Source organism: Sesamum indicum, linkage group LG8, assembly GCF_026168435.1.
Source record: "Sesamum indicum cultivar Baizhima isolate 11 linkage group LG8, ASM2616843v1, whole genome shotgun sequence".
Lineage (NCBI taxonomy): Eukaryota > Viridiplantae > Streptophyta > Magnoliopsida > Lamiales > Pedaliaceae > Sesamum > Sesamum indicum.
In genome coordinates, this window is record NC_142664.1 from 31,656,614 (window position 1) to 31,673,897 (window position 17,284).

General features: G+C 36.6%; 2 protein-coding genes across 3 annotated transcripts; both read right to left on the reverse strand.

Annotated features, from left to right (window-relative positions):
* Window positions 1-1,437: 1,437 nt before the first annotated feature.
* LOC105169820 (mechanosensitive ion channel protein 6) lies at window positions 1,438-5,634 on the reverse strand. The gene is made up of 5 exons (XM_011090352.3): window positions 3,182-5,634; window positions 2,847-2,970; window positions 2,414-2,707; window positions 2,092-2,294; window positions 1,438-1,960 (listed from the first exon to the last, which is right to left on the reverse strand). The coding sequence occupies exons 1-5, from the start codon at window positions 4,909-4,911 to the stop codon at window positions 1,669-1,671; spliced, it is 2,643 nt and encodes an 880-aa protein (XP_011088654.1). The 5' UTR covers window positions 4,912-5,634; the 3' UTR covers window positions 1,438-1,668.
* A 735-nt stretch (window positions 5,635-6,369) lies between these two features.
* On the reverse strand, window positions 6,370-14,454 carry STY46 (ACT-like protein tyrosine kinase family protein). 2 transcript variants are annotated; one of them, XM_088883428.1, is made up of 16 exons: window positions 14,003-14,454; window positions 13,582-13,696; window positions 12,548-12,612; window positions 12,251-12,370; window positions 11,818-11,872; window positions 10,287-10,358; window positions 9,608-9,658; window positions 9,035-9,210; window positions 8,848-8,955; window positions 8,408-8,481; window positions 8,117-8,292; window positions 7,788-7,883; window positions 7,273-7,353; window positions 7,142-7,195; window positions 6,841-6,975; window positions 6,370-6,574 (listed from the first exon to the last, which is right to left on the reverse strand). In XM_088883428.1, the coding sequence occupies exons 1-16, from the start codon at window positions 14,194-14,196 to the stop codon at window positions 6,497-6,499; spliced, it is 1,650 nt and encodes a 549-aa protein (XP_088739554.1). In that variant the 5' UTR covers window positions 14,197-14,454; the 3' UTR covers window positions 6,370-6,496. The 2 variants fall into 2 exon arrangements, with proteins under 2 accessions (XP_088739554.1, XP_088739553.1); XM_088883427.1 differs by having other exon boundaries at window positions 10,287-10,397; window positions 14,003-14,453.
* Between the last annotated feature and the right edge of the window lie 2,830 nt (window positions 14,455-17,284).

The window sequence follows — 17,284 nt, forward strand, 5'->3', positions numbered from 1 at the left end:
CCGTCCCTATTGAGGCGGGTTCTAAAGGCTTAAGACGAGTCTCGGGGCAGAATAGTTTGAATTCGGACCCATCCTGATTTTCTTTTCTATTTATCTGTAATTAAACTAAATTTTACTCGTTGACAAGGCCTTCTCAAAATATTGTAACTGTTTAATTTATCTGTAATTAAACTAAATTTTACTTTGAAGTGGATAATGGATTTAGCTCAAACTCATATATTATATTTGGGTTAAATATATTTTGATCTCTGTGATATATAAAAATATCAAAAATCCCCCTATGAAATTTTTAATATCAAAAATTATCACCATGTTACGAATAAAAAATCATATTGTCCCTAGTCAATTTAAGCCTATTTTTCAAAAAACAATGAATAAAATATCCCTTCCAGTCAACTGGTCAAACTAGGCCTATTAATATATAATTATTTTAATTTATAATATATATAATTTAATACTATTAAAATATAATTAAAATATATATAATTATAATTTTAAAAAAATTAAAATAATAATTATAAACCCCCCAACCCCCATGGCCCACTCCCACCCCGTCTTCTTCTCCATTCTTTCCCCCGCACTCTCTCCCCACCCCCACTTCTCTCGCCTTCAATCCCCCCTCTCCTTCCCTCCCCCACCACCCTTCTGGGCGATGTGATCGCCCTGCAGCGAGGCGATTGCTTCGCCTTCGCAGATAATGGGCGACGGTCGTCGTCTAGGGTTGAGGAGGGTGCGGCGCCTTCTTCTTCAGCAGCGGCGGCGGCGTTTTGCAATTTTTTTTATATTTTAATTTAAATACTATTTTATTATTAATAAATATGTATAATATTATATATTAAATGTGAGAGAAGGGCAAAAATATCAAAAAAAAAAGTATGTTCATAGAAAAACCGCAGTCAAAGTGCGTGTTACCCAAATTTTGTAAGGAGGGGTTTTTTTTAACTTTATTTTATATCACATGAAGAATGATTGATACTTTAATTTTTATAAGAGATTTTTTGAATATTTCTATTATCACAGGGATCTCTAGATTTTTCCCTATTATATTTGACATATTGAAAGACAGTCAAAGAGTTTTTGTTACATACTGCAATTACTCATATTTAAATGTTGTACATGTCATAATTTGCATGTAAATGAAACATATAAGGATAAAATAATAATAGTTGATACGTTAATGTATATATATAATTTAAAAAAAAAAAGAAAAAGAAAAGTAGTTTGATACCTTCAAACACCATATAAATTTGCAAACAATTGATTATTTTCAATTACATTATTATAGTGACTTTATTCCAAATTATCAAACGGGTCGCAGTCCCATGTCTATGTACAAATAGCTTTGATTAAAGAAAGAAGGAAAAAAGCTCATGAGTGTTAATTTTGCAGTAGAAATTGTGATGAACAATACAAAAGATGCAAAGGGAGAAGAGACGCTGCATAACTTTCTAATATACTCTCCAAAAATGATGTTTCCAGTCCTAAAAGATTACCAAACAAAGAAACATACAGAAACAAGAATGTAAATCATAAAGTATATCTACTCAAGACAGAAACAGATGAAAAATGTTTTCATCTAGCCGTTCTACACTTGCTATATATGATATGTATATGTTCCAATGACAAAGATTAATGATGCATATTCCAAGCCAGAAAAGTTGGTGTTATTCAGTTGCATGGAGGGGAAGCCCATGATGGAGGCATCCTGCTGGAGTTGAGAGGTGGCATTTCACGAATATTAATGTCAAGGGGATAAAGACGGTACTCTATGTCCAGCTCTTTGAAAATTTTAACCATCTCTTCCACCAAGACAGCTCTCCTTTTCCACCTCTCTCCCATGTTCTGGTGATTCATCCGGTGTCTCAGCCATACCGACATTTTCAATATTTGTAAATTTTCCAAATTCATTAGCACGATTGTGGGTGCGGGGTACCAGTAGTCGCTCCTGTTTTCAATGTAACTGCAATGACAGCCATTGGAGGAGTAATTGATTATAAACCATTAGAAAAAGATAAGCTGCTTCAGTCATCAGTGGGGCTACTTGTTTTATTAGGCTGAGAAGTGATGGAGTCAACTTGTATATGAGATTACCTTATTATTTTTTGCTTCATGACAGCAATCTTCTCTGCTGGTGTAGCCATATGAACTGCAAAATCAACCGCATCACCCATATCAGGACTGCGATAGTAATTATTGATGGGCCTTGTGGCAAGAGTTACGTTTGGATATATTATCTTCTGATTGTCGAATCTCAAAAAGACAGTGGTCAAGATGTTCATTTCTTCAACAATCATCTGAATATTTCCAACAACAGCAACAAAAAACAAAAAAAGGTTAAATAGAGTAGAAAATGCACCAGAAATAGAAGAGAGTAAGTGCAAGAATGAGATATCAAGAGGTTTCGTGAATGTACCTGGACATCATCAACCTCACATCGATCCCCCACATCGAAAGGATGCATTACAAATACAAATATGATAGCTTCGAATATTGTCCTGCAGGTGTTTCCAAATAAGAAAGCGAAAACCACAACCTGGGAGCTGATGTAGAGCAGAAACTTGCTCGTTGCAATTTCCAGAATCACCAGCCAAATGAGCAGTATGACGGCACCAACTATGACGTTTACCATCTGATGAAGTTTCTTAACTGCCGTTTTGGTGTCGTTTAGTGTCAAGGCAAGAGCTCTTCGTTCTACAAAGGCATTGACCTAGCGAAGAAAGGTATAAACATGATAAAGTGATTTCGCTAAAGGAGGTATCCTATTAAGATCATAGTAAAAAATCATATTGCAGAAAATATTATTTTGCCTATATGAAATAAAATGGTATTTCTAAGCAAATACGCACCACCCAATTTTTCAGAGATGCTTTGCTGATTTTTTCACTTTCAGCTGATCCTTCTACAAGCTGCAAGGTTTTCAAAGCCTCTTCTTCTTGTAGGAAACGCATCAAATCCTCGAGGTAGATCAACCTGCCAGGATGGAAAGTGTCCAAAAGTAGATATATCTATTTCTTGCACCAAAAATTGGAACAATTAAGAGTGTGATGGATAGCTGAATATATGGAAATGAACAATATAATGCTATGATCAACTAATAGGACCACAGAAGGCGTATCGAATGCTAACAGAATCTGAGTAAATTTACTGGCAAAAGCACAGCTAGTTAGATAGAAACACTTACTTCGCTCTAGGCTTGGCCACATTCCGAAAAATCTTCCTGGCTGCAGCTATGGCCTCATATTCACTCCTGATTTGGGTCAATGACTCGTCTTCTTGTGAGCTATCCAGCACGCGTTCATCGAGGGTGGTCAGAACTCCATTCTTGACAATCTTCATCAATCTCTTCATGTTCCAGGCAGAAACGTTCTTATGATTTAATTTGTGCAACTTGTCAATTGGTATACCCTGTTCATCTTGATTTTTACTAATCTGTGAAGACATTCTGAAACTGATTCCTTTACTTGGTCTTGGGGGCAATCCTCCGCCTGCATTGCTTGACCTCTTCCCACTCTTTGTCGGCTGAAAATTGGGGTTCTTCAGCTCAGGAGGCAAAGTGGCCCCTGCATTCTGAAGCCTCCAAATCTCGGCCATTGTCCGGTCCTCCTCCTCCTGATGGTTCCTTATCTCAACCAATGGTGGCCCTGATAGCGTCTCGATCACATATTGATTATACAATGACTCCTGAATACGATCAAAGAAAGTGCTGACATGAAATGAAGAAGCAAGAACTTTAACCATAAGGGTCTTCACTAACCAAAGCAATGTTCCCACCAGCATGCACACCATGACCTTGTTCATGGTCGTTAGAAACTCATTGCTCCGCTCAGTCTCAACCGCCTTATCAAACATATAGTGCCAAGCAGTCAAAACTAGTCCCAACCAAATACAATTCTGAACTGCTTTTCTTATTCCATAAACGAAATACAAAACCCTTTTCCTCATAAAAAAGTTCCTCTCAATGCAGAAAACAACAATCCTTATACCCCAACCAGAAACCAGTCTCCCACAAATCAAAACTAGAACCAAAACCTCCCACTTCCACAACCTCAGTCCCCTAAGCTTTTTCTTCTTCAACTTGGGAAGAGCAAGAGTAGTCACCAAAGCTGTTACGATCAAAACAAGACTAATCCATTGTGCAATAGTCAATGCATCAAAACTATTCCTCGTATACTCATCCGGAAGATCCTCGTTGAACAATGGGTCATCCTCTTCTTCCTCCGGCGGCTTCCCTAACATCCCAGAGACCCTCCCTAGCACCCCAGATCGTATTTGCCCGGACTTTATAATCTGCTCGGATCTCCTATCCGGAACGTCAGGAGGGTCAATCAACCGAGACTTAGTTTTCATCCTGCCTAAACCACTGACCCTTCTCTGGATTGAGGTGCATCTCAATACCTGACCACTGTTGCCACCAGCAATGTTCTGCAAATCCACAGTATTGGTCATGTTCGAAGATCGCCTCCTGAAGGTTCGGTTATCATCCTCATCAGAGGAGGAGTCATCGTTTTCCTGTTCATCGGGACGAATATCGACCACATTACCGGCAGCGGGACTATGACCTTCTGGAGGAATTTTCAGCTCCTTAGACCTGGGAAAACTTTGTTTTTCCAAAGAGGGGAAAGTGGGAGCGGGGCTGCCAGTGCTACAATCTGCGCGCAATTCATCCATTTCCAAATCCACGTCCAGGCACAATTCCCCGCCGGCAGCCTTTTGTTTATTCAAGAACTGTCCTATTAGCTTGGACGGGGGATCTTCTTGGAAATCGACTACGGTTTGTTGCATGGCGCGGTTTGAACCAGATTTCCAGAAATCTAGGCTTGATTCCCGACAAATACGTGCGCCACTATGGGGGCTGGTGTCTGGCTGATCGCCTCCGTCGATCTTGACGGTGACTTGGGAGGGTCCAGACATGGCGGGTTGGCTGTGATATGATGTAATGTGATGAAATGGGGGTGTTGCTGGTGAAGCGCGTCTTCGTTCGTTACCTATGCAAACTGGTCTTCCATGCTTATAGATGAGTTACGGGATTTTTAAGGTTATCTTGAATGAAGAAGAAGAAGAGATGTCCATTACTGAAGGCCAAAAAATTAAGAATGAGCGGAGAAAAGGAAATGTTGTTATTCTACCGATGAGATTTGTGTTTGTTTGGATTGATTACGCAGCATTCAAGAAGAGAGAGCCGACTCTTGGGTAATGGAATGGAAGTATGGTGATAGGCATGATGTATGTATGTGTTATTGGAATAACAGGTGGCGCAACGAATGCCGATACGGCGGTAGTAGCTACCCAGCCTTATTCAGATAAATTGCTCTATAAAATAATGATTAATTAATTAAATAGCAAGGAAGAGAAACTGGTGAAGACCATTGCTCTATATCTCTCTCACTATTCACCCACTTTGGACAAATTCACTTATTTGTTTCTCCTCCATTCATTCCCATCATCAACTAACTATTCTTGGCCAACCCCTATTGCCTGAATTCGTTATGCTCATACCCTTGTGTGCATTCATGCATCCTATATTACCTTATGTCTCAAATTCTATTCCCAAGAATAACCATTTTTCTTTTTTTTCTACGTCCCAATTTATTTTAAATATTCAAATTCTGAAGATTGTCATTTTTCTTATGTTAAAGCTTAATTCACTTCAGAACAATTTACAACTTATAACAGAAATTCTGAAATCTCAACTGAGTCTGTGTGGATACCTCTTCCTATCTTTGATACGTGAGGATCATAAAAGAATTGCCCGTGACCAAACAAGACAAACCCAAACCAGAACCCATATATTCTCAACATTAACTTATACATCTCATCTCATTAGAGTTTGTTAGCGAAATTTCCCCATTGCGGTCAATAATAATCAAGGGAAGTTAACCTTTTTTACTGCAGTTCGACCAGATGAACTTGTGTCTGTATGTTTAATAAATATGATTTATATTACTTGCATAAAATTCAAACCATTTTGTCAAATGACATTGTTTCTACAAGCCTAAACAAAAGCCCAAATTCGTTTGTAAAGAATCCGATTATTGTGCAATCACAAGAATCGAAATATGGCCACAAGAAGAAATGGGTTGATTCTGTTTTGGACAATACACAATCTCAACGGCAAACCTCTTAACTCGTTCACAGATCATAAGACTATTGCTAACATGCATCGAAACCATTACATTCTCTCGATCGAACGGAAGGTCTTATCACAATTCTCGCAGAAAAATATAATCAAGAAAATATTTTTCATCTTAGCTAGAGGCTCTTCTTTTCGGCTTAGGCAAGTTAGACTCTTCAACTAAGATGGAACACGAGAAAAGCAGAACAAACTAAGATGGCATAAGAAATCAGAAAATAAATAAGTACAACCTCAAGGATGAAAATATAGCAAGGCATTAATGAAAGGGATACTGTACAGTGCAAATAGAAAGGGTGTAAATAACCCAAAAATTAGAGGTGAGTACATTCTAACGAACAATATTTCTTTTTTTTTTTCTTTATATTAGTGATGTCCCCGTCTCAAGGCAGAAAAAAATCCTCCAGATTTTTCCTTCCGTTTATCCTCCCCATCATCTCCAACCTGTTGCACATGCATCAGGTGTCATCTGAAGAACTTATAATTTAATTCTTGAGGAATATATATATAGAGAGAGATATATAGATATATATATATATAGAGAGAGAGAGAGAGAGAACAAATAGATGGTTAAAATTCTCCTAGATAATCACATTAGGCGATTTACATGAAATATTTCAAAAAGTACTGGTCAAGCAAGCATCTCATTTTAAGCTCTTTAGCAAAACATGAATAACATGACCATTGAACTGCAGTGAGTGAAACAATACCTCCTTAGAAATTTGCTGTAGTATTTCTATTAATTCAGAAAAGTCAGGTCTCAAAGCTGGATCTTGCTGCCAGCATCTCTCCAGCAGCTCAGCAAGCTTTGGATGAGTGTGCTTCGGAATAGTTGGCCGGAGGCCCTAAAATTTTAGTGAATGATAGTGCAGTTAGTGTATTATGACACAGAAAATATTTAACTTCCCATGGGCATGCCAAGAGAGCTTGTGACTGCTGACAACAGATAAGCATGTACAGGTGATAGTCACAAATGAAATAATCAACTAGGTAGCCAATGAGATGCTTTACCTTTTGGACCACTCCAACTGCTGCTTGCAAAGGGGTCAAGTATTCGTATGGAATCTGATGAGCCAAAAATAAAAATGTTTAACTAATAGCAATCCAGGAGAATGTTGGCTTTCAGAGGGAAAAACCATTACCTTTCCCGTCAACAATTCCCATAAAACCACCCCGAAACTAAAGACATCAGCCTTATGATCATAGGGTTTATGTTCAATAACCTTCAAAAGAACAAATTTTTGTGAGCAAAATGCCGTTAAGCATAGAGTAAGCATTAGTCCAAGAATTTTGGGGTTCAAAAGGTGATCGAATGAGCCAACTGAACATTATTCATCCAAAGTATATTTAGCTTCTAGGGCATTTTCTTCAGATTCTTTGTCAATTGAAAAGAAATTGTATTAGAAGAGCGGTTCCAGTAAGCCCAAAACATTTCTTTCTTTTTTTCCTATAAAAATTCAGAAATGGGACATATAGTACTGAGAGTCAAGCTACCAGCTTAACAGAAATTTTAGAATAGTCCGGCAATGCTAAAATTATCTCAAAAGGAAAATGCAAGACAAAAAATTCACAAAATTCAATATATATATATATATATATATATATTTAAAAAAGGCAATAAGTCTTCCTAACTTCTAGTTGATACACATGACCATACCTCAGGGGCCATCCACCTATATGTCCCAGTTTCAGCTGTCATTACACCTGTTTGTGCTTTCACTCTGGCCACCCCAAAATCAGCCACCTTAACAACCTGAAAATAAGGAGCTTTCAGATCTTCCAAACAACCCAAAGCTACAAGAGTTGATTTTAGAAGAATACACGGCACATGGGAATTAAGAAAACATCACCAAAACCCAAACTAGAATACACATACTTGATACCAAGTTTTACTCATTGTGTGGATGAATTTACAATGTGATAAGTCAGGAGACTCTAGAAGTAAAACCAGAGACATCAACTAAGAATCACAAACTTGATGCTTACTTCGTTCTCATCCATTAATAAATTGGCGGCCTTCAAATCCCTGTGAATAATATTGTTTTGATGCAAATAGTTCATGCCCTTTGATACATCAATCCCTACTTTGAGTAAAGCTGGAAGCTTGAAAGTACCCTTTTGCTTGTGTAGATAGTCATAAACACTCCCTCCGGACATGTATTCTGCAATAAACAAACAGGAAAATGCAAATTTGCTGAGACAGCAAAAGGAAAAAGACTATTTTTCTAAGCCTAAACTCTATGTTTTTTAAGCCATCGGTGGTTTGTTGATGCACACCTGTCACTATACACAAGTTCGGAGGACGGGTGCAAGCCCCTATGAACTGCACAACGTTTTTGTGTCGGACTTTTCTGCAGAGTAGCATATACTGATCAATAATAAAGGGAGAGAACTGTGAAACAACAAGATAATTCAGAACCCATTCCTCCCATACTCATGAGCGAACTTTAACCTAGTTGTCAGTATATAACAGGAAAACATAGCAAAAACTAGTGGAACTAAACCCAGTAAACTCAAGTGATGTGCACTGAACAAATATGGGCATGAAAAAGAGTAAGAACAGAACACTTATCAGTGAGATATCTAACAAGCAACAGATGCAGTACCCAAAGTTCGAAAAGATTGATAGAGGGCAGGCATTTGAAAAATACTACAGTAGGGCCCAAGTTGATGTATAGGATGGCAATCAATATGACTATGAATATACTCGGACAAACCTCATTATATAGACTTCTTGAGCAAACTCCTTCTGTAGTTCAGTATTCAAGCGTTCTGTCTTGAGAATTTTAATTGCTACTTCCTGACTGCGGTATGTACCTTTGTATCTGCAGAAACAAAGTTTATTGAGTAAATGGAACACTCTACTACAAGGTACACTTAAAAAATAATACTCGTCGTACTTACAGATCACCATAAGATCCTGATGCAATTTTGGACTCAAATTTCAAGAATTGCGGATCAATTTCCCAGACATCAGTACCATCATTAGGTATTGTCAGATGATTAGATTCACGTTTAGTCTCAATCTGCTCATGTTCACTTAGAGGAGCTAAAGAATGTGGACCTGGCCAAGAATTTTTCTGCATTTGAATGAAATAATCATTTTATTAGTAGAACTATTGAAAAATCATGTACATCTAATATTCAAGATCAAGGACCATCACACTGAAGTTTCCAGAAGTTTCTACTTTAACTAGTAGCATCAGAGCGTTATATATAACAGTACATATCAAATACAAGTATTTAGGGGTAAGAAAGTCAGTAGAAAATAAAATAACAATTTGGACATAGCCAACAAGTACAATCATTAAGCAATAGTCACAGAAATACACACAGGCCTGTTAACATAGACCATGTGGAAAAACTAGTAACATGTCCGAGGTAGTCCCAATCACAAAAGTATAGGAGTGGGGAAACAGCCTAGATCATTCTATAAAAAATGGAAAAAATTATCACACAAGTATAGCAGCAAAGTACCTCAATCTTCAAAACTTCTTTTTCCACGGCATTCCTGAGACGCTCAACCTCCTGAAAAGTTAAAACATCAAGGGTCAACAAACTCTCCCCTTAACCAATGAGAGGTAAAATGGGTATAAAGGCCGCACACATAGCAAGTGCAGAAATACCAGTTCATATCTAGGATGCAAATAGAGTGTCAATGGGGGCACTACAAGTAAGCTTCAGGCCCTTTAACCAAATTCATTCAAATAATAAGAATGACACAGCAGCTCCAACTAAACAAATAAAGTTACATAGGGACATAAGATTTCACACATAAACAAACAAGAATAGGATTCAGCAAAGGACAGCAAATTCATTTGAAAGACATGTGAACAAAGACAACACATTTTGTGGAAAACCAACATTTGCTGCTCACTAATTCTCTATCACAAGTGTGCCCAGAATGATCATTCCTTAAACTTTACAGATTAGAAAGCAGAACACAATATCACGCGCAAGAGAGCTAAATACCATTATGAAAAGTATAATATTCATTCAAAATTTCAAATAGAACAAAAGTGCAAAAAAATGTCAAAAGCCATGAAAACAACTCATTCTAAGATGAAGCACGTTCCACCAGAAGCAGACTGCGAAGCAAAAGAGTTTTGGAACAATCAACACAAGGCTGAGAGTAAGAAAATGAAGAAGAAGATACCTCAAATGGCCAGCCATCAACAACAAAGACATCTAAAGAATAGCCATCCACAGTGGAAAAGGCATGTGCTTCCTGGATATTCAGCCCAACTTCAGCTAATAAAGAAGTCAACTGCAAGATCCATTATTCAAGTGTTCACTCATGTGCTAAAGCACGCTTTTTTTGACATACATTAACTCAACAGAATGTAACACACACTGTCAAACTTTTCTCTCATATGTGAACAAGTATTTAAAGCCAAAACATATCATACATTTCCAAAAGCAGAAACCTTCGATTGACATGTTAAATAATTGGCTGTTGTTAATCAAGAGTGACATCCATGTTCAGTAACAAAATCAGCTCAAATATTATTGCTATGATCCAGGACAAAATGCCTGACAGTTCCATTCCAGAATTTTTTGAATGATCAAATGAAAAGAGAATCTTGTAACACCAATGGTAATAAAATCCTAATAAAACTGAATACTTCATTTGAAGTCCCCCAACTCGATTGAATTCAACATAATGTAAGATGTCTGCTAAAACTAATACTTGTACAGCCAACTCTTGATCAAATTCATCATCCATAAAGCCGGCTGCCTTTAATTTTCATTTTAAAAACAAAATAAACAAATAGGAGTCGTCTGGAAGACACAACAAGAATTAGACGGTGAAATTCTAGCAAACTTTTCTATATTTACCCAGAAGGATTCACATGCCAAATTGCACACCCACAATCCCCACTATCAGGCTGCCACCTGCCCTCCCTCCGTAAGTGTGCAAATCCACCTGACCCCCAAATTGATAGTATATAATATTATATATATGGAGATTTATCATTAGATTTATATATATACATATACCTTCAATTATATAAATGCATATATATATATATATACAGGTACACATTTTTAAATATTTCCAGATTCATATATATGTCTATTTTAAAGATATATGCAATGGCTGTGGTGTGGAGGTTGTAAAAACAAGCGGCCGAGAGAAAATTGACGAGGGGAAAAAGATGGGACATTGAGAAAATGATAAGGATGACTTCCAAGAAATCTTCATTATGTTTACCATGATACCAAAAGCTCAAAAAGACACCTGCCTTGGTGCTTCTCAAGAATGGTACCAAAACTTCTGTAAACACAATTTTAAACAAAAGCAGAGGCAGCAAGAAGTATTCCCCATCTGCTTTGCAAAAGATGCCCGAGAGCCACTTGGGGAAGCAGTTTCCAATATGTAGCCTTTACAACAGGCTGAATCATAACCTCACATATTAAAAGGGCTTATTTTTCATTATATAAGCCTAAGATTTTAGACTTCATTGTTTATTCATGTTAATTCACCCACAAACTTTAAGAGTTTAAGTCCAGCTAACAGACTCAATGTACTCAAATTTAAATTCATTTATTATTGTTTAGAAAGATAGCAAACAAAGAAGATCGTAACAAATTTGGAAGAAGATGTTCACACATCAAATTTCTCAAGCAAATAACAATTAAGTAATCACCATTCCAAGATGCAGTAAAATAAACACATCAAGTACCTGACTAAGGAGCTTTGGTTTATCATCAGTTGAAAAGGTAATCTCATGCATGGGCCTGCATTGATGATTATGGAAAATGGTAAGCTCCAGAAGAATATACACTTCAAGTATGTGCAGGGGTACTTTCACGAAGCATTACAACTTGTCAGATGAATTTATTGACAGGTTAGGAACTGTATACACATGTCATGCAATATAGTTTGATGCATTAAAAGTTGACAGTGGGTAGCCGAAACAGTGGCAATTAAGCATAAAAAAGAATGCAGGGCAGATCATTTTATGATCACATGGTCTACGCCATTGGCAAAAGGAACCGAAAAGAATGAATCTAATAGATTATTCCTTGTGGTGCATCCATCAAGGACATTTGATCTTCAACAGGAGCACCGCCACAAAATTATAAGACCAATAATATAACATCTTAATGGAGCACCTTGAAAACTTGGCCCCAGCATCTACAGCACTGTCCCCCTCTTGAACTTCAGATTTGCTTGTTTCAAGTGCAAGGGCTTCAAGATTAGGAGAAGAACCAAAGGCTGGTGGAGGATGGATGCTGTATAAAAGAGGGAGGAAAATAGTAAAACATCCAATAAAATCTTAGATAAATGTGGATAACAGAACCCCGAAAAATGCATTGATTGTTTTAAATCACGTAATGACGACCGGAGACATAGAAACATTTGCAACCACGAAATTCAAGTTTACTTTTCAAAAGGAGGTGGGTCGGTACCTTCCCCTTCTTGTTGAACGTGAATGCACAGAATCTCCTGAATTCCCATCAGGGACAGGTGCAACCTGTACGCAAAAAAATTATTTTGAACATCCATATAGCATCAACAAAGTAAGAAATATTAAATGAAGGGCGATAGAAGAACAAAGAGAAAAGGTTGTGGTTCACTTCAGATAAATCCAGCAAGAGAGATTAAAAGATGATCCTTCCATGGGGAATGAAACAAGCATCCAGAAATTAAAAGATGAAAAAGCAAATAGTTTGAGAGTACGCAACGCACTGATCTCTGATTATTAAAAAATTGGACACATTCAAAAAGAATTTATGTCTATTAAAAAAAAAAATTCTTTTCCACTAAGCATGATGATTGGAATTGAGGTACACAATCATGGGAAACCTATATCCAGTTCTAGTAAACGTCGGATGAAATAAAAGTGAGCAATGATCTTTGACAACTAGAGAAGTCTGTACTGTTATCCCGAGAGACAATGTAGCCGACTAAATTACTATATGCTTTCGATATGGAGAACTAACAAAAGGGCCAATGTTTCCTAAAGGTGGAATATTTGCAAGAATGGCAGCTACTGTTTTCATCGTGTTATCTTTCTCTTTTGAAAGCTCACCATCTGCAGCATGACAATGTACCAGTCTCAGCTTCTGTAATTGTTCTTAAATCCCTTTGAAATAACTGATTAAAGTTACGAATGCTGAGATTGAACTGACCTTATTTGGGAAAACATTAGGTTTCCTTTTTGTAAAATCAATTAGGGCATATTGCTTTTCTCTTACTCATTTTAAGATCTCACTAGTAGAGCTGCCAATCAACTGGAAAAAAAAAAATATACAATCACCTTCTTACGAATCAATTTTTAGAAGGAACAAAGACCATGATACACATAAAACTTGCAACTAATCAAACTTTGAGTTAGTAATAGGCTTAGTAAGTATCAGAACATCCCGTATAAATAATCCATCAATAAATACAGAATACATCAAGTAAGGATTGTCGTAGAAAGCCATCTGTAACAATTCACCTGCACAAGCCGGACTTCAAAAGCTGGCCTATTAGCAGGATCACGCGCCAGATGCAGTAGTCGTTTGTGCGTGAGAACATCTTCTGCCCTCTCGACGTTCACATCCATTGCATACCTTCAATGCGGAGCACATAAACCATCAAATAACGTAACCGAAAATCAGATGGAGAAGCAACTTATGTCTGGAGAAATAACAAAAATTCCTGACATGCAGCACATGATAAAATAAAACACGGTTGATTTTATGATTTAATACTTTGTACGCTGATTTGAAACACATATAATTTCCGAGTTTGGAAAAAAAAGAATAAACAATCCAGAAATCGCGCAACAAAAACTGAAGGCGGAAAAGAGAAATTGAATAGGTAGAAAAGACACAACAGGTTGAAAGCGCGAGTGTAGGTTAGAGTCAAAAAGAAACCTGGCAGGAAGGCGATTGAAATGCGCCCAAAGCTGATCGTCGAAGGCGGGCTCCTGCGCCTCCGGATGATCAGCTTCCTTGAGGCGGCGCAAAACCTCATTGTAGACCTCGACCTTCTTTCGCTGGAGGCGGGTCTTTCCGGCAGAAGATTCGACCACCCTACTTGCACAACTCTCGTTATCTTCCATCACCATTTGAGAATCTGAAGTGGGAGCGGAAGAGTTGGATGGAGAGGGTTTAGGTTTAGAGCGAAATTTTGATGAGGAGGGGGAGTTTGTAGGTAGGAGATGAAAAATTGATTAGTGTGGTATGTATAATTGTATTTAGGAAGCGAGGAATTGGATAATGAGAAAAAAAGGAAAGCAAAGTTGTATTTAAAAGGATTTGATTAGTGTGGGTTTGAGGAGGTTTGGGTTTTGAATTTGATTCATTCTTTCATCCATATCCTCTCTCTCTCTCTCTCTCTCTCTACCTATATTTATTATATGTGTGTGGACTTGCTTTTGGGGTTTTAACTGACTACTTTTAGCCTTTGCTTTTACCTTTATCCCTCTTTTAGCTCATGCTATTCATTATTTATTAATTTCAGATGAATGAAATGATTATATTATGAGGTGGAGGGGCAGATTTGCTCATTTCATATCTGTAAACACAAGATTGATTGAGGAAGTGGTGGTGCTGATGTTGCTGACTCTCATTCATTTTTCATTTATATATATATATATGCATTGGGTTACTTCTTCTAAAATATTTTATATACCAAGAGTTGATATTCATCAACACCTATTTTTGCATTCAGCAATCCTCTTCCTTTTTAATAAAAGTTATTATGTATAGAAGATAAGAAAGATACAAGTAATAGTTGTTTGTGATGTAGCATTTGAGGTGGAGAAATGAACAGTTGAGATAAGAAGATGACATTTCCAACTTTGTTGGGTTGGAAACACAATTTGATAGCAACATCAACTTTTCACACTCCTCCGATTTATTTTTAAAAAAAAAAAGAAAAAGCTTTTATAACCATCACATGCCATTTATTTTATTTGATTTAATTTAATTTGGTTGTTGGCGTTAATTAATAACCACATCCATGCGCTAACCAATAAGATGTGCTAAAATTAATTAACAATATATATCAATGATCACCCCCTAAACAATGTTATCCTAATATATCTAATAATTTTCACTTTTTTAATCTAATCAGAATCTAATAATGAAACTTTAATAAAGATGATGACTCCTTAATTACACTCATCAACAATTATTGTCTTAGCTTAATTAGGGAAAAGGAAAAACAATCTGCAAGCGGAAGGATGAGGAAGCCACGTGGATGGATGATGGCCAATAAATGGTGACGTGGCCAGGGGTCTGCCCTTTTGGGTTCTCCAAGGGCCGTTCCCTATTAATTACAGATATCATATAACAATATTATTTCTGCTAATCATGTAAGTATTGATTTTAGTTGATGAATGTTTTAAACCAGTAATTACACTCTACTCATCTGATTCTTTTGTGTAAATTACATATGATTCGTATGTAATTTAAACAATTATATTTAATACTATTGAGATATGCTTTTGTATAACAAATAAATTCATTTAATAGTAAAATACACAGATTTTGTCGATATTAACTAAAAAGACCTAGATAAAAATTGATATTTACCCTCAGTGATTTATTACAGTAAATTTTTATTAATAAATAAACTTATAAATTAAATAAAAATAAATATCAATAATACTAAATATAATTCATAAAATTATAAAAGATTTAAAGTGATTATATAAAACCTGACAATACACTCTCATTTAAAAAGGCAAACAATATGTGGGTGTGGGATATGGGAAATGGGAGGGTGGGGGGGGATGAATGAACACACACACACACGGCATGCACCGCTGGCAGTGGCAGGTGAAGCGGCAACTTGGTAGCGCTATTAATCGGAATAGCCGCCCGAATATGCCCTTCCGCACGTCACTCCTCTTTTAAATTTTTAATCATCATCATATTAATATATGCTATACTAAACGAAACTAAACTATTATAATGTGAATACCTCCAGAATTGACTACTATATCTATATTTAGCAGCACACAACATTTTGAGAAAAACGTGGTAATTGACCAGTTTTTGGCAACTCTTGTTGTTGCTACTAAATGCAATTTAATATATATATATATATATCTATTATTATTATTAATCCCGATTATCAAAATTTATTAATATATTTATGTGACATGCATGTAAATAAAATTAATATTTTTTGGATCACATTGAGATTTGCAATACTGCATGATTTGATTGAAAAATAAACAATATTAAAAATATTATATAAAGTTGTGTGTGGAAGTGAAAAGATATTATAAATCCAGATGTAGGGGAGGGAGGTGTTTAATAGTACACAAGAAACAAGAGGAGGTTATAGGACAAAAAGGTACCTACCAATACCAATAGTCCAATACTAATACTAATACTAATACGATTACTAACCAACCTTAGAAAGAGGGTGGGGTCGTATTCATTACTGGGTGGGCAAATGGGTCAATCGCAGAAGCTGTATGTATGCTGAAAAAGCAGTGAGCGGATAAAATCATACCTGCTCTCCAACATGTGGGGAGCAACGCCCATTTGATGTGCCCCCTTCCACTTCCCCATCCACAATCCTTTATTCAATTCTGCCTGAATTTGTATCACATCACCCGTAAATTATTCAATTATATTTATGTAATTTAATAATGAATAGTTTACGTGGATATAAATTCACATATCCAAACACATGTACATGTAGTTAATGATCAGTCTTGTGTCTTTCCTCTGACCAATAATCTTTGTCATTCTGTGTCTGAAAATAATTGTTTCAGCTTTAATCTGGTATTGGCAAATTCATTGAATCTAGACTTGTTCTTGAATTCCAAAGCTCCCCACAATTCGAGCTAGTAAGTTAGGTGGACAACTAAGCATCATTCTCCACTATTCTAAATGATGTTCCTGAGAAACAAGAAAATACTAGTGCACAAAATAATGAGATTCTCAACATCCAAATTCATGAAGAAAAATCTCTCAAGTCAAAGGAAAGAGGCTCAAAGAGAAGTGAATCATCACGCTTGCAGTTTTCCCGTTTTAAGAGACCTGGGTCGGGCCGGGTGTTGATGGAAATATTTTGGTAAAGACAGGATTTTGGGTTAAGAATTATGTAGATCCAGGAGGCCCAATGGGTTACTTAATAGAACATGCATGTTGATGATGATCTAGGGAGTCGCACTCGGCGTCACCAGAAGATGA

Coding starts and splice junctions, on each gene's coding strand:
- LOC105169820 (XM_011090352.3), bottom strand. CDS start 4,911: ATGTCTGGACCCTCCCAAGTCACCGTCAAGATCGACGGAGGCGATCAG. Junction 2,708..2,846: donor CATCTCTGAAAAATTGGGTG/GTGCGTATTTGC, acceptor TTTCTTCGCTAG/GTCAATGCCTTTGTAGAACG. Junction 1,961..2,091: donor ATGAAGCAAAAAATAATAAG/GTAATCTCATAT, acceptor CTGTCATTGCAG/TTACATTGAAAACAGGAGCG.
- STY46 (XM_088883427.1), bottom strand. CDS start 14,196: ATGGTGATGGAAGATAACGAGAGTTGTGCAAGTAGGGTGGTCGAATCT. Junction 9,211..9,607: donor AAGAAGTTTTGAAGATTGAG/GTACTTTGCTGC, acceptor ATTCAAATGCAG/AAAAATTCTTGGCCAGGTCC. Junction 6,976..7,141: donor CAGTTGGAGTGGTCCAAAAG/GTAAAGCATCTC, acceptor CTAAAATTTTAG/GGCCTCCGGCCAACTATTCC.